This window comes from Megascapheus bottae, chromosome X (genome assembly GCF_031878675.1).
Source record: "Megascapheus bottae isolate mThoBot1 chromosome X, mThoBot2.hap1, whole genome shotgun sequence".
Taxonomy (NCBI): domain Eukaryota; kingdom Metazoa; phylum Chordata; class Mammalia; order Rodentia; family Geomyidae; genus Megascapheus; species Megascapheus bottae.
The window spans coordinates 80,349,576-80,365,109 of record NC_143547.1 but is presented as its reverse complement, the minus strand read 5'-3'; the positions used below and the strand labels follow the sequence as shown (position 1 = coordinate 80,365,109).

Below are 15,534 nucleotides of genomic sequence, written 5' to 3'. Positions count from 1 at the left end.
CTGGGCACTGTCTCTGAGTTCTTTTGCTCAAGGTTAGTGGTCTACCATTTAAGCCACAGCTCCACTTCAGGTTTTTGAGTGGTTAACTGGTAATGAGTCACACTGGGATGGGCCTGGTGGCTCACACCTGTAATCCTAGCTGCTCAGGAAGCTGAGATTTGAGGATCACAGTTCCAAGCCAACCCCTAGCAAGATAGTCTATTGATTTACATTCCAACAGTATAATGAGGTTCCCTTTTCCCCACATCCTGCCGCATTTGTTATTGTTCAAATTCTCAGTGGTGACCAATCTTACTGGAGTGAGATGAAATCTCAATGTTGGAAATGGAAAGTCAATGTTATTGTAATTTGCATTTCCTTTATAAGCCAAGTTTTATTTTTTTTGCCAGTCCTGGGGCTTGAACTCAGGGCCTAGCCACTATCCCTGAGTTTCTTTTGCTCAAGGCTAGTGCTCTACCTACTATTCAAGCCACAGTGCCCCTTCTGACTTTTTCTGTTTATGTGGTACTGAGGAATCAAACCCAAGGCTTCACATATGCTAGGCACCCACTCTACCACTATGACACACTAAGATAGGGGCTGGGAAGCCTCTATCACCTTTATAATAACAATTTTTTAAAGCCATACTGGAGCTGTGGCTCAAGTGGTAGAGGGTAACCCTTGAGCAAAAAGAGCTCAAAGATAGTGTCTAGTCCTAAGTTCAAGCCCCAGGACTGGCACAAAATAAGAAGAAAATTCCCCAGGGGAAGTGATAACCAATAGTGTAGCTTTCTTGTAAAAGTGCGAATCCACAGTGTCAGAGTTGGCCTTAGATGAAAGAACACTCCTGTGTCTGCTTTATGTCAGGAGTCGGCTGGCTGCCTCCTTGCCCATTTGGTTAGCAGCTGGGTGAACTTGGTTGCAGCACCTCCCTACTTGCCTTGCCAGTCCAGATCTGGGTTAAGCATACTTCTCCACCCGAGTCCTCCAACTTCTTTCCATTCTGCGCGCACACATGCATGCACGCACATGCATGCGTGCACGCGCACGCGCACGCACACGCACACGCACACACACACACACACACACACACACACACACATTTCTTTCTTTTTTTTTTTGCCAGTCCTGGGCTTGAGCTCAGGGCCTGAGCACTGTCCTTGGACTTTCTCAAGGCTAGAGCTCTACCACTTGAGCCTCAGCACCACTTCCAGCTTTTTTCTATGTATGTGGTACCGAGGAATCGAACCCGGGTCTTCATGCATGCTAGGCAAGCACTTTAACCACTAGGCCAAACTCCCGGCCACACACACACACACACACACACACACACACACACACACACACATTTATTTAACTATCTATCTTTGCTAGTTCTGGGACCTGGGCACTATCCTTGGACACTTTTTTTCTCAAGGCTAGCACCCTGCCACTTGAGCCACAGCACCACTTCTGGCTTTTTCTGTGTATATGGTTCTGGGCTTCATGCATGCTAGGCGAGCACTCTACCACTAGGCCATGCTCCCAGCCTCAAATTTCCACTATTTCTGAGTAGTTTATTGGAGATAAGAGTCTCGTGCGCTTTCTTGCTTGGGCTGGCTTTGAACTGTGATTCTCAGATCTTAGCCTCCTAAGTAGCTAGGATTACAGGCGTGAGTAACTGGTCCTTCCATTCCTTTATTCATTTGGCAAACACACATTTGTTAGTCACCGGCTTTATGTCAGGTCCTGTGTGTGAAGGACTCAAGTCTAATAGTGACCAGAGACAAATGGAAATAATAAAAGCACAAGGCACAATGTGGGTAAGATCAAGATATTGTGAAAGCTACCTGCCCTTCAATTGCCAAGTACTGCTGGAGAAAAATCCCTAACCAGACCAACTGGTAAAACCACCAGGGCCCACCCTCCTTGCTAAGCAATTTGTGTGTGTGTTTGTGTACACCAGTCCTGGAGCTTGAACTTAGGCCTGAGCACTCTCTCTGAGTTTCCTTGGCTGAAGACTAGCTAGCCCTCTACCATTTGAACTACAGCTCCACTTCTGGCTTTTTTTTTTTGCCAGTCCTGGGCTTTTGAGCTCAGGGCCTGAGCACTGTACTTGGACTTTCTCAAGGTTAGAGCTCTACCACTTGAGCCTCAGCACCACTTTCGGCTTTTTTCTATGTATGCGGTACCAAGGAATCGAACCCGGGTCTTCATGCATGCTAAGCAAGCACTTCAACCACTAGGCCAAACTCCTGGCCCCAACTTCTGGCTTTTTTTGTGTGGTTTATTGGAGATAAGAGTCTCATAGACTTTCTACCTTGGCTGGCTTCAAACTGCAATCCTCAGATCACTGTCTCCTGAGTGGCTAGGATTACAGGAATGAGCTACTGGTACCCAGCCCCAAGTAATTTTTAAAATCAATCTTGAACTATTGAACTGATTTTCTTTTCCATTTTTGTTCATTTTATCTTTCCTCTTTCTCCTTCCTTTCTTCTTACTATCTTGCTCTATGTATACTGAGGTAAACAAGAGAGGACCACTTCCTCATAAATCATAGTTTCATAATTTTTTTTTCTTTTTTGCCAGTCTGGGGGCTTGAACTCAGGGCCTGGGCACTGTCCTTGGACACTTTTTTCTCAAGGCTAGTGCACTGCCACTTGAGCCACAAGGCCACCTCTGGCTTTTTCTATGTATGTGGTACCAAGGAATCGAATCCAGGGCTTCATGAATGCTAGGCAAACATTCTACCACTAGGCCACACTCTTGGCCTGTGAGACTCTTATCTCCAACTAACAACCAAAAAGCCGGAAGTAGATCTGTTGTTTAAGTGGTAGAGTGCTAGCATTGAGTAAAAAATATCAGGGAAAGCACTCAAGCCTTAGTTCAAGCCCCAGACACAACACGAGCATGCAGGAATGTGTGCATGCGTGCGCGGATGTGCTCACGCGCACACACACACACACACATGCACACACACACACACACACACATCCAACTAATGATATTGGGAATGTAGCTAAACAGCCGAGCTCCCCCGCTCCAATGTGTCCTTGCTTCCGCTTTTTCTAAACCACTTAAAAATTTTCTACTTAGAAAGCTTTCAATGGCTCTCAATTTGAAACTATGTTGCAAAACTGCTCCAGGGGTTCCTCAAAACAGTGTCTAGGCCTCTAGTTTTTGTTAAACTTCAAACTGTACTAAGCCTTATATATACTAATTTTTCCCTAAACATACATCCTCTATCAATCATACACTATGTCAGGAACTTACCTACCAGGGCTGGCTTTGAATTGTGATCCTCAAATCTTAGCCTCCTGAATAGGTAGGGTTATAGGTGTGAGACACTGGTGCCTGGCTTCTTTTTTTCTAGCATATCCATATTGTATATGTAAATGTATATGATATATTAATAACCTTAATAACTTTCTTGGTGAACAGGCCAACTTGTATTCGAGAATTTTTTATTATATTTAATAATGGTCCTCCCCACCCCCAAAGCTGAGAACTAAAATCAGAGCCTTGCACTTGCTAGGCAAGTGCTCTTCCACCAAGCTAAATTCTCCAACCTCTATATACTTAATAATGGCTCCAAAAGGGAAGAGAAGCCGGGAGTTTGGCCTGGTGGTAGAGTGCTTGCCTAGCACCGATTCCTCGGTACCACATATATAGAAAAGCCAGAAGTGGTGCTGTGGCTAAGTGGTAGGGCTCTAGCCTTGAGAAAGCCCAAGGACAGTGCTCTGGCCTCGAGTTCAAGCTCCAAGACTAGCAAAAAAAAAGAGCAGTGACCTTGACAATTTGGATATGTTAGAGTGAGTGAGGCCACAAAGTATTTCCTTTAAGTGAAAAAGGGAAGGTTTTTTTTTTAACACAGAAAGGAAAGAAAAGCCAGGTGCCAGTAACACGCCTATAATCCTTGCTGAAAATAAATCATGCTGAAGTTGCCAACATCTGTTGTAAAAAGGAATTTTCTGGCCAGGAGTTTGGCCTAATAATAGACTGCTTGCCTAGCATGCACAAAGACCCAGGTTCAATTCATCAGAACCACATACATAGAAAAAGAGAGAAGTGGTGCTGTGGCTCAACTGATACGAAGCCCAAGGACTGTGCTTAGGCCCTGAGTTCAAGCCAGGACTCGGAAAAAAAAAAAAGGAATTTTCTGTCTGCGAAATACTCATTTGAATTGTGTTGTTGAATATCAAACTGTAAAAGTTTCTGCCATCAGACTGGGACTGTAGCTTAGTGGTAGAGTGCTTGTCTTGCATGCATGAAGCCCTGGGTTCAATTCCTCCTACCACATAAACAGAAAAAAACAGAAGTGGCGCTGTGACTCAAGTAGTAGAGCATTAGCCTTGAGAAGGCTCAAGGACAGTGCCCAGGCCCTGAGTTCAAACCCTAGAATAGGCACACAGGCACACAGGCAGGCACGCACGCACGCACGCACGCACACACACACACACACACAAGATATGTTGGCTCTTCTTAAAAATTTTTCATTTTTTGTCAGTTGTGGTGCTTGAACTCAGAGCCTGAGCATTGTACCAGAGCTCTTTTGCTCAAGGCTAGCAATTTATCATGGAGCTACCACATCACTTCTAGTTTTCTGGTGGTTAATTGGAAATAAGTCTCATGGACCTTCTTGCTATGGCTGACTTTGAACCACAACCCTTAGATCTCAGCCTCCTGAATAGCTAGAATTATAGGCATATACAACCAGTGTTGGGCTAATATTGCCTCTTAAATGAATAACAATCCAGGAGTCCTGTGATCTCGCTTCAATTAAATCCAATTACATATATGAAGAGGTTGGAGTATGTCTCAGTGGCACAGCACTGGCCTAGCCTAATTTGCAGCAGGCCTTAGGGTGCAGTATGGCAAAATAAATAAATAAGGATATGAGTCTACATTTTTTAAAGAACTGGAGTTAGCATAATAAAATTATATTAAAATGGTCATCATTAAGTTGGTGATGGTAACAACGAAGTCAAAATACATTGTATGGGTTTTGTAGCACCTCTGTGGATTTAAAGTTCCAGTATACAGTTGATGAAGAAAAATATGAGACCAAATCTTAATGCTATTATCTCTTGACTTTATTTTTCTCCCTGAGCTTTTTTGCTCGAGTGGCTTTCTACCACTAGATCCATAGCTCCATTTTCAGATTTTTTTGCTAGTCAAATAGAGATAAAGAGTCTCCAGGACTGGCTTCATAACTTGATCTTCAGATCTCACCGTCCTGCGTAGGTAGGATTATAGGCATAAACCAGTCACACTCAGGTTGTATTGTAATATAATATAAAGCCATCTATGATTTGAGGTGTTTTCTGTTGTAGTTTGGTTGGTTTTTTCTCTTTTTTTTTTCATTCCTGTCTTGACCTCAGGGCCTGAGCACTGTCCTTGTGCTTTCTCTCAAGACTAGCACTCTACCACTTGAGTCATAGCACCACTTCCAGTTTTTGTTTTTGGTGGGTCATGGGGCTTGAACTCGGCCCTGTCCCTGAGCTCTTCAGTTCAAGGCTACCGACCTACCCCCTTGGGCTTGGGCATTGTTCCTGAGCTCTGCAGCTCAAGGCTACCACCTTATCCTTGAGCCAAGTGCCACTTCCCATTTTCCAGAGGTTAAGTGGAGATAATAGTTTCAGGTCCTTTTGTGCTCGGGGTAGCTTTGAACCTTGATCCTCAGATCAAGTAGTTAGGATTACAGGCATGAGCCACCGCACTTGGGCCATTTCCAGCTTTTTGTATGTATGTGGTACCGAGGACAGTCTTCGTGCATGCTAGGGAAGCACTCTACCAAACTTCTAGCTATGTTTGGTAGGTTCTTAAGATGGCATATATAGCTGAGGTTGAGTTAGAACTCAAGATTTTCCTTTTTCATCTCTAGATTTCTAGGATTACAAGCATGACCTACTATGGCCCATTAATCTCTGATTTTTGTAAGTTCTAAAGTTACACATAATTACCAACTGACACTACTGTGGTCTGTTGCCTACATCCTAAATAAATGTGAAGCTTAGTTAACAATATAACTAATTGTATTTTTCAAATTCATAGCCTGAACTGTGTAGATGGACTTCTAATATCACATTTGAAAACCTTGTCTTGGGCTGGGTGTATAGCTTGCCAAGGAAGCCTGAGGCCTTAAGTTCAAACCTCAGAACTGCCAAAAGGAAAAAAAAAGCCCACCAGGGAAAACAAAAGAAATAAAAACCTTGGTTATACTGCGGGAAAATACCTGAGATGTGTACGAATACATCTGTTTTCCTTTTGTAGTGCTGGTGATGGGACCCAGGGGCTTTAGTGTGCACTAGCGAAGCAAAATCTGTGTTGCTAAGCTCATCCCCACCTCCGGTTTTGTTTCCAAAATGGGAAGAAGAAAAAGGTGAAAAGGGGATAATACTAATAAAAATACTAACAACAAAGGTTGGAGGCGAACATGGGTATATATTGAGTTTGTATTTAGAAAGGAGAGTGCTTGCCTAGTATGCACAAAGATCCAGGTTTGATTCCTCGGTACCACATACAGAGAAAAAGTCAGAAGGCTCAAGTGGTAGAGCTCTAGGCTTGAGAAAGTCCAACGACAGTGCTCAGGCCCTGAGCTCAAGCCCAGGACTGGCAAAAAAATGTTAAAAAGGAGAGGAGTGCCAGAGATGGGCTCAAGTGGCAGAGTGCCTGCTGAGCAAGCGGCGAAGCCGCAGCTGAAACACCAGCACTACCACCCCAAACTGTCCAAAACACAGAAGGAAAAAAAAAAAGTGCAGCTGCTCCCTCCAGGCACCTAGTCCCAGAATGCCTACGCCGCGGGGCGGGACTTCCTCCCCAGGCAAGAGAAGTCGCAGAGACGCGTAAAAGTGACGTAAGCCGCCTATGAGCTGGTCCCTCCCACTCGTTGCCCCACTCTCCCAGCTGTCGGGCGTCGCCGAGGCTCCTAAAAGTGACGTAAAACCCCTAAGCGTTGGTCCCCTTGCTCAGTGCCCCACTCTCCCAGCTGTCGGAAGGGTATCTGCTTTATCACTTGTCACTTCACCCATGAAAACTGTGCATGCTAGGTCCCTGGAATCTACTTACGGAAATGAAGTCAAGAGCGGTTTCCCATAGCCCCACGGAGGGCGCAGGCGCTGTGGATGAGAAGGGGCGGTGACTTGTGACGTTACCCCTAGACTCCACCTCCACCTCCTTCTAAACTTGTTCTTCCGGCGGTTTCTGGTCTCTTCAGCTTTTGTTCGCCATCGTGGTTGCAGCGCCGGCTTGGGCTTCTCACCATGGTAAGTTGCATCGGCCTCCATCGGCTCCTAAGTGGCTCCCTGAGACCCGAGGCTAACCTCGGCTCATCAAGGCTGGCACGGGGCATCCAGGGGTAACAGCATTTTAAAGGCTTTTTCAAGAGCAGAACGAATTTTCCCTGGCCTAGCGGGAAGCGAGCGAAGCGCGGAAGCAGTGGGAGGAGGGACGGGGCAGAATTGCCGCTGCGCATCCGCAGGGCTATGATGGCCTGCTCACGGGACGGGACCCCCAAGACTTCCCTTTTCCCGATCCAATTGATTCTGGGGCAGGAAGAGATGTAGGAACCACCCTGACAAATCGTGCCTCAACCGCCAGCTGCCCTTAGCATGGTGTGTACCAGGTCTTGAGATCACAAAATTTAACCCTTTGTAAAGCCCTCACTAGGGTAGGGACTTGGGGCAAAGCCCTTGTGTAAACCTGAAGTGAATGTCAACAGCATACTGATCAGTACCCTCTGACATATTCATTGACATATGCAACGCATTTTATATTAATTGGCTTCTACGTATGGCAGCATTCAGTGGTGTTTTGTAGGTTTTTGACAAGATCTATGTAAATGCTGCCGCATTGGAGCATAGGCCACAGATGTCTTTTTCTTTATAATGCACCACAGAATACAGGGGTTGGTTGGGCCACGTTATTTTCGCTGGAGTGTCATGGAAGGGAAGTTGGAAGTTGTGATGTTCAAATGGTAGGGCATTAGTCTTGAGAAAGCCTAAGGACAGTGCTCACGCTCTTAAGTTATGTAACGAACCCCTCAGTACGTCACATTTACAATAAAAAGGCTAATACAGGAAAGGTGAGTTACTTAGAAGAGATTTTTCTGAATGTCAAACACTTTGCAGAACTTTCAATTACCCCTTAAGTGACGTCCCTGTTTTTCATAAAGTAAGCCATTGGGGTTCATTGACTTGCAAGTAAATTGAGTTCCCTGCCTCAAGAGTCACTTCCCAGCACATCCCTGAGTCCTTGGGTGACAGTAGGGAGGGTGTCTGTGGGGTTTGATTCTTAGCACTGCACATTGGCACCTTTTTTTTTTTTTTGATAGGTTTTCTAAGCTCCCTTGTTCTTTTACTTGACTGAATTTAAACTGAAGATTCTGCTCCCAGAAGAGTAAAAAGTTAGATCAAAGGAGGCCGGGTGATTTAGTATTGAGAAAGTTTGTTTGCCTGTTCATATTAAGCACTGAAGTATTCGTTAGAGTTTGAATCCTTTAGGCAGGCACTATTGTCACTATAAATTGGTTGTTTCTCCTACAGTCTTCTCACAAGACTTTCAGAATCAAGCGATTTCTGGCCAAGAAACAAAAGCAAAATCGCCCCATTCCCCAGTGGATTCGGATGAAAACTGGTAACAAAATCAGGTAAGATCCTTACTGCTCTTGGTTTCTACACCACCCTCAGCCCACATTTGATTTTAGGAATAGGCATTGCACCAGTCCTTATTTATTTCCCCACTAAGTTTAAACTAGAATTCACGAAGACTAAACCTCACTGTACACCCTGGTGAGAAGACCCAAGTCAGTTATCCTTTCCAAAGATGGGGAGAGTGCCCTCTATTGGAGGAGTTGAATGTATACTTTTAAGTTGTCTTTTTTGGTACTGGGCATCCAACCCAGGTCATTGTGCCTGTTAGGCAGTGCTTTGCCACCTAGTTACATCCCAGCCCTGAAGCCTTTTGAGAATTTTTTCCCATGTTCCCATCTTATGTTGGTGCCCTGTGAGCCAGGTGAGAGTGTAGTTTAGTAGATCATTGCTGTTGTCGATGTTAGCTGGTTTGCCCTACGGCCTCATGCATGAATCTGGTTTTCTGTCTATCTGCAGAACCATGGTCTTGAATTTCAACTTCTAAAATGAATCAAAAGCAGGTTGCAATTACAGTACTTCCTTCATCTTGTGGAAGTATTGCCATTATCCTGCTGAAAGAAAAACCATGTTGGCTTGTTTTCGAATTTTTCCTTTCTGAGGGTAAAATCATAACAGCTTGACATGGACAATTTCGAGATTGTTTCACCTCTGCAAATCACTTATTCTGGGATAGATATGCGTGAGAAGTTTCTGTTATATTGTGTGTGGTCCATTGAGAAGGAGGTTAAAAATGTCTGCATCTGTTGAATCAAGTGGATGAGGAGCTAGGTGCCAGTGGCTCACACCTGGGACCCTAGCTACTCAGGAGGCTGAAATCTAAGATCAAGGTTCAAAGCTAGCCTGGGTTCAAAAGGACCTGAGAATCTTACCTCCATTTAACCACTAATAAACCAGAAGTAGAGTCGTTGCTCAAGCCCCATTACCCACACAAAAAGGAGAAATACTATCTTTCAAATTCTGTTCCTAAAAGGCTAAATTAGTGGTAGATGAGAAGCGCTAAATTGTGATAAGGCTATCTTTGTGACTTGTGGCTTCCTTGTGTGCAGGTACAACTCCAAGAGGAGACACTGGAGGAGAACCAAGCTGGGCCTGTGAGGAATTACACCAGCTGCCCACATATTTATGCTCCACCATGAACGAATTAAGCTCTAATGTCGCTACTGCTTGGACTAATAGTTTAAAGCGGATTTTTCTTTGGTTGTTTTAAGAATGGGCACTCTGAATAATAAATATGTGAGATCTTACATTTGAATGGTTCATGTGGCTCTAGTTAATTATTATTTCTTTGGCAGGTACATAAGGTGATACATTGTTACTTTGTGATCTGTATGTGTATGGCTACCAATTAGGGCTCTTCCATTTTGAAAGAAGTCAAAAGAATATAGTTCTTAGGAATTAAAATTCCAATTCTCATCCATAAATGGGATCTTAGTGAGTACATGGCTTTTTTTCTTTTTGTCTAGGCTAACACTAACACTTGGCCCACAGCACCATTTCTGGCCTTTACCTGGAGTGTGGCCTAAGTAGTAGACTGCTTGCCTAGCATGAATGAAGACCCGGGTTTGATTCGTCAGTCCCACATATACAGAGAAGGGTGGAAGTAGTGCTGTGGCTCAACTAGTAGGCCTCTTAACTTTGAGAAAGCCCAAGGGCAGTGCTCAAGCCCCAGGACTGAGTGGGTAGTAAATTGACCTATAACAAATAATCAGTAAAGTAGAACTATTTTAGGCAGTTGAGATTTCCTTGATGAGAAAACGATAGGTAGATGTTAGTTAATAGTGGGATCCAGAGTGTGGCCTAGTGGTAGAGTGCCATACCACATGAACCTATTAGTAGCAAGATGGAGAAATGTGCATTGGTTTGCTGGCCACTTAATCCTGGTTAAGTGCTGTTGGGTGAGGCATGCTGGGTGGCCAAAAGAACCGAAATCTGAAAGGGAGGGCGTACTCTAGAATGCCAAGTGAAATTTTGGAAGTTGGGAACATCATACAGATGTTTCAAATCTGCCTCAGAGTCCCTAGATTGCCAGTACGCTTTACTACACCAGTTTATTTAGAGACATCTTGAGCTGTAGCTGAGCGGTAGAGCACTTGTCTGCCATGCATGCATCAGGACCGCAGCTCCATTTCCACAGCACAATTGAAAACCAAGCTGCCATTAGGAAAGGGTAGTTGGTGGGGGTTTTTTGTTAGTAGTGGGCCGGAATACTGTCCTTGGGCATTTTTTTTTTTGCTCAAGATTACTACTTCAAGCCACAGCTTCACTTCCAGCTTTCTGGTGATTAATTGGAGATCAGAAGTTTGCAGACTTCTGTCCAGGCTGGCTTTGAACTATGATCCTCAGATCTCAGCCTCCTGAGGCGCTAGGATTACAAGCGAGAACCAGCATGTGACTCCCTTCCCATTTGTTTGGAAGAGTATTAACTATTAAGAACTATACCGTGCCGGGAGTTTGGCCTAGTGGTAGAGTGCTTGCCTAGCATGCATGAAGATTTAATGCATGAAGATTCGATTCCTTGGTACCACATGCATAACAAAAAGCTGGAAGTGCTGAGGCTCAAGTGGTAGAGCTCTATCCTTGAGAAAGTCCAAGGTCAGGGCTCAGACCCAGAGCTAAAGCCCAGGACTGGCCAAAAAAAAAAACTATACCGGGCTGTCACAGGAGCCTGAGGATTGACAGATCTGAAAAGGACTTAATTCTACCAGATACACTCAGATCTCAGCCTCTGAGTAGATAGTTTTAGAAACATCAGCCACAGGTGAGATATTTTGTTTAAATACTTTGTTTCCTCCAGCAGTACAGGTTTGAACTCAGGGACTCATGCTTCCTAGAAAGGCACTTGAGCTACACCCCCAGGCTAAAGACATGCCTTCATTTTGTGGGGGAGATTGGGGGTTCATGGAACATGCATTCGGGCCTGGGCTTTTTCCTCTCAAGGTTAGCACTCTACCACTTTGAGCCACAGAACCACTTCTGGTTTCTGGTGGTTAATTAAGAATCTCACAGATTTTGCTGCCTGGGCTGGCTTTGAACCATGATTCTCATATCTAAGCCTTCTGAGTAGCTAAGATTGCAGGCTAGAGTCACCAGCACCCAACTGACATACACTGTAAAAAAAATATTGGGGGCCAGGAGCGTAGCCTAGTGTTAGAGTGCTCGCTTGGCATGCATGGAGCCCTTGGTTCGATTTCCTGGTGTCACATACTCAGAAAAAGCCGAAAGTGGTACTGTGGCTCAAGTGGTAGAGCTTTTAGCCTTGAGAAAGCCCAAGGACAGTGCCCAGACCCTGAGTTCAAGCCCCAAGACTGGCAAAAAATTAAAATTTTAAAAAGGGGCCAGGAGTTTGGCCTAGTGATTAAAGTGCTTGCCTAGCATGCACGAAGACCCGGGTTCCATTCCTTGGTACCACATATATAGAAAAAGCCGGAAGTGGTGCTGAAGCTCAAGTAGTAGAGCTCTAGCCTTAAGAAAGTCCAAGGACAGTGCTCAGGACTTGAGCTCAAGCCCAGGATTGGCAAAAAAAAAAAAAAATATATATATATATATATATATGTTGCTACTATAAAGGTGATATACAGAGGGTTAAAATTACATAAGTCAGGTAATGAGTACATGTCCTTTTGGACAATGTCACCCTTTCCTTTCCCTTGCTCTTCCCAGAACCTTCTTGGTTTGTTTGTTTTTGTCAGTCATGGGTCTTGAACTCAGGGCCTAGCCACTGTTCCTGAGCTATTTTCGCTCGAGGATAGAATTGTACCACTTGAGCCATAGGGCTTTTTCTCTTTATGTGATACTAAGGTATCAAACCCAGGGCTCCATGCATGCTAAGCAAGCACTACCACTAAGCCACATTCACAGCCTGACATATGTATGCTTTTGACCAAAGATACAAATCCTTGATTTGCAAGGTTGTGGAGAAAAGAACCCCACTGCACTGCTGGTGGGATTGTAAACAAGTTCAGCCACTCTGGGAAGTAGTGTGGAGGTTTCTTAAAGAACTGAAAATAGGCTTTCCCTATGATCCTGCCATACCACTTCTGGGCATCTACCCTGAACATCATAACCCAAGATAGTATCAGGACACCTGCTCAGCTATGTTCATCTCTGTATTATTCACAATAGCCAGGCAATGGAAACAATCCAGATGCCCTACTGCAGATGGATGGATACAAATAATGTGGTATATATACAATGGAATTCTACATAGCCAACAGACAAGATAAAATAATGGCATTCACAGGGAAGTGGATGATTCTAGAGCGAATCATGTTGAGTGAGACAAGTCAAGACCTAAGGAACAAAAGGTGCATGGTATTCTTAATATGTGGCCATTAGATCCAAATAGTACAAGAGCAAGGACTCAATATTTGCGTACCCAATGCTATGGACATGGTATTGGAAATATAAGCACAATTACATAGACATAAAAATTTATGACTATAGACATAATGTTTTATTACATAGATTATTATGCATCTATGACATATAAACCCTCAGCCTAATTTTCATTATGTTCTAAAATCTAAGTGCCAGTGATTGTATATAGAGATTCCCTTCTTGAATACTTGTTAAACACGTCATTTGTAATATGATGTAAAAATCAATGTTAATAAATGCTTTAATAAAATAAAATTCCTGGGGGGGTGGGGGGGGGAGGGTAAAGTGTACCAAGACATGTGAAAGGGTATCAATGTATGTGAATTAATGCACCTTCTATATGGCAAATATCATGTAACCCTTTTATTAATTACAATAAAAAAGAATAAAATAAATAAAAAATTCCTTGGTTTGAGGGTCCGGGAGTTTGGCCTAGTGGTAGAGTGCCTGCTTAGCTTGGATGAAGACCCAGGTTAATTCCTTGGTACCACATACATAGAAAAAACAGAAGTGGTGCTATGGCTCAAGTGGCAGAGCTCTAGCCTTGAGGAAAGCCCAAGGACAGTGCCTAGGCCCTGAGTTCAAGCCCCAGGACTGGAAAAAAAATCCTTGGTTTGAGCTGCAAGCCAGTTAGGAGTCCAAGCTAGCATTAAATGTTACCTTTTTGCTGAGACTGGGAATGGCTACTATATAATACCTGGAGCTACTACTTACCTGGCTTCAAACTGGCTCAGCTCTCAACCTGCTGAGTAGCATGAGCCACTAGTGCTCAGGTGTTTTGTTGTTGTTGTTTAGGCATGAATCTTGCTATGTAACCCAGTCTGGCCTCTAACTTCTGGGCTCAAGTAATTTCCCACCCTCAACTTCCTAAATGCTGAGATTATAGGCATGTGTCATCATGCTAAAACTGTTCTCTTGATAAGTTTCAATAGCTAAGTTGTATAAAACAAAAACTTTCAGGGCTTAGAGTATAGCTCAGTATAATAGTCTTGTATGACACCCTGGATTTGATCACCAGCACCAAAGGGAGGAAAAATCTTACAAAATGATATATTCATGAGTTGGGCACTGATGGCTCACATGTGTAATCCTAGCTACTCATGGTGCTGAGATCTGAGGAACATGGTTCAAAGCCAGTCCCCATGGGCCAAGAGTGTGGCCTAGGTAGAGTGCTTGCCTAGCTTGCACAAAGCCCTGTGTTTGATCCCTCGGTACCATATACATAGGAAAAGCCAGGCATGGTGCTGTGGCTCAAGTGGTTGAGTGCTAGCCTTGAGAAAGATCAGGGAGAGTGACGAGGCCCGGAGTTCAAGCCCCAGGAGGACTAGCAAGAGAAAGGAAAGGAAGGAAGGAAGGAAGGAAGGAAGGAAGGAAGGCCAGCCCTAGCAATTAAGTCCTGAGATTCTTCAGTTAATTTTTAGAAGCAGAAGTGGCACTGTACCTGAAGTGTAGAGCACTACACTTAGTGGTGCTGTGGTTTATGTGGTAGAACTCTAGCCTTGAGCTGAAGAGCTCAGGGACACTGCCCAGGCCCAGAGTTCAAGCCCCACAACTGACTAATTAAGTAAATGTTCATAAAAATAAAATAACCAGACATGGGGTGTTCACACCTCAGTTCTAACTACTCAGGAGGCTGAGATCTGATGATGATTCAGTCTGCCAAGGCTAAATAATCTATGAGACTCTGATCTCTAAGTAACCAGCAAAGTGCCCGAAGTGGAGCTGTGACTCAAGTGGTAGAGTTAGTAACAGCCTAGAGCAAAAGAAGCTAAGAGACAGTGTTCAAGTATGAGTACAAAGGGATGAATGAATGAATAACCAAATACCTCCGCCTTGGGTGAAATAGTGTAGTATGCATTTGAAAGCATGGTGCTCAGCGCTGGGAATAAATACCTGCCTGACATGTGCAAGACCCTGGCTTTCACTCTCAGTTCTGTTAGAAAAAAAAGAAATGGGATGTTCAGGTTATGTTGATGACAGGACTGTACGTTCCTGCTATGCTCACAAGTCACTAGAAGTTGTTCAGCAAAACTGATGTCTACATCATAAACCTGAGCTGTAAGTGTCTTCTACATACATACTTTCTCCAGGCCTGGTTGGTCAAGGACTTGCTTAATCTCCCTGACCAGGAGTAAAAGGGGAACTAGTAATATTGTGCTATAGACTCCCTGTGACACTAAAATGAGATAGTGTGTCAAAAGTGCTTGGCTGAGCTGGCCCTAGTGGTGTACACATATAGTCAGTCTGAGGGCTGAAACAGGAAGATCATGAATTTGATGCCAGCTTTGGCTACATAGTGTCTCAAAAATAAAAATAAAAAACTAAAAAGTAGCCTAGCTAGCTTATCAGTACCCGGTAGCAAGTAATCCGTAAAAGTTCCTGAAATAAACTTGTAACTAATGTCTTCCCTTCCTTTTCCTTTCCTTTCTCGTCTCTTCTATTTTGATACTAATGGGGTTTATTTCCAGACCTTGAACTTGCTCGGCAGGGACTGTGTGGATGAACACACCCTCAGCCCTTTCTTCCTTTTTTTTTTTGCCAGTCCTGG

General features: G+C 43.9%; 1 protein-coding gene and 1 non-coding gene across 2 annotated transcripts; both read left to right on the top strand.

Annotated features, from left to right (window-relative positions):
* The first annotated feature begins 7,116 nt into the window (after positions 1-7,116).
* On the top strand, positions 7,117-9,861 carry Rpl39 (ribosomal protein L39). Its single transcript, XM_090326829.1, has 3 exons — positions 7,117-7,223; positions 8,502-8,605; positions 9,656-9,861. Exons 1-3 carry the CDS (start codon positions 7,221-7,223, stop codon positions 9,702-9,704), a joined length of 156 nt encoding a protein of 51 aa, XP_090182955.1. The 5' UTR covers positions 7,117-7,220; the 3' UTR covers positions 9,705-9,861.
* Positions 9,103-9,240, top strand: LOC150041424 (small nucleolar RNA SNORA69). The gene has a single exon (XR_016533974.1). It is a non-coding gene; the product is annotated as a small nucleolar RNA SNORA69 (small nucleolar RNA).
* Positions 9,862-15,534: the final 5,673 nt, after the last annotated feature.

Bases quoted from the DNA above. Each gene is read 5' to 3' on its own strand.
- Rpl39 (XM_090326829.1), top strand. The intron at 8,606-9,655 runs GTAAGATCCTTA...CCTTGTGTGCAG, and splicing joins AAAACTGGTAACAAAATCAG to GTACAACTCCAAGAGGAGAC.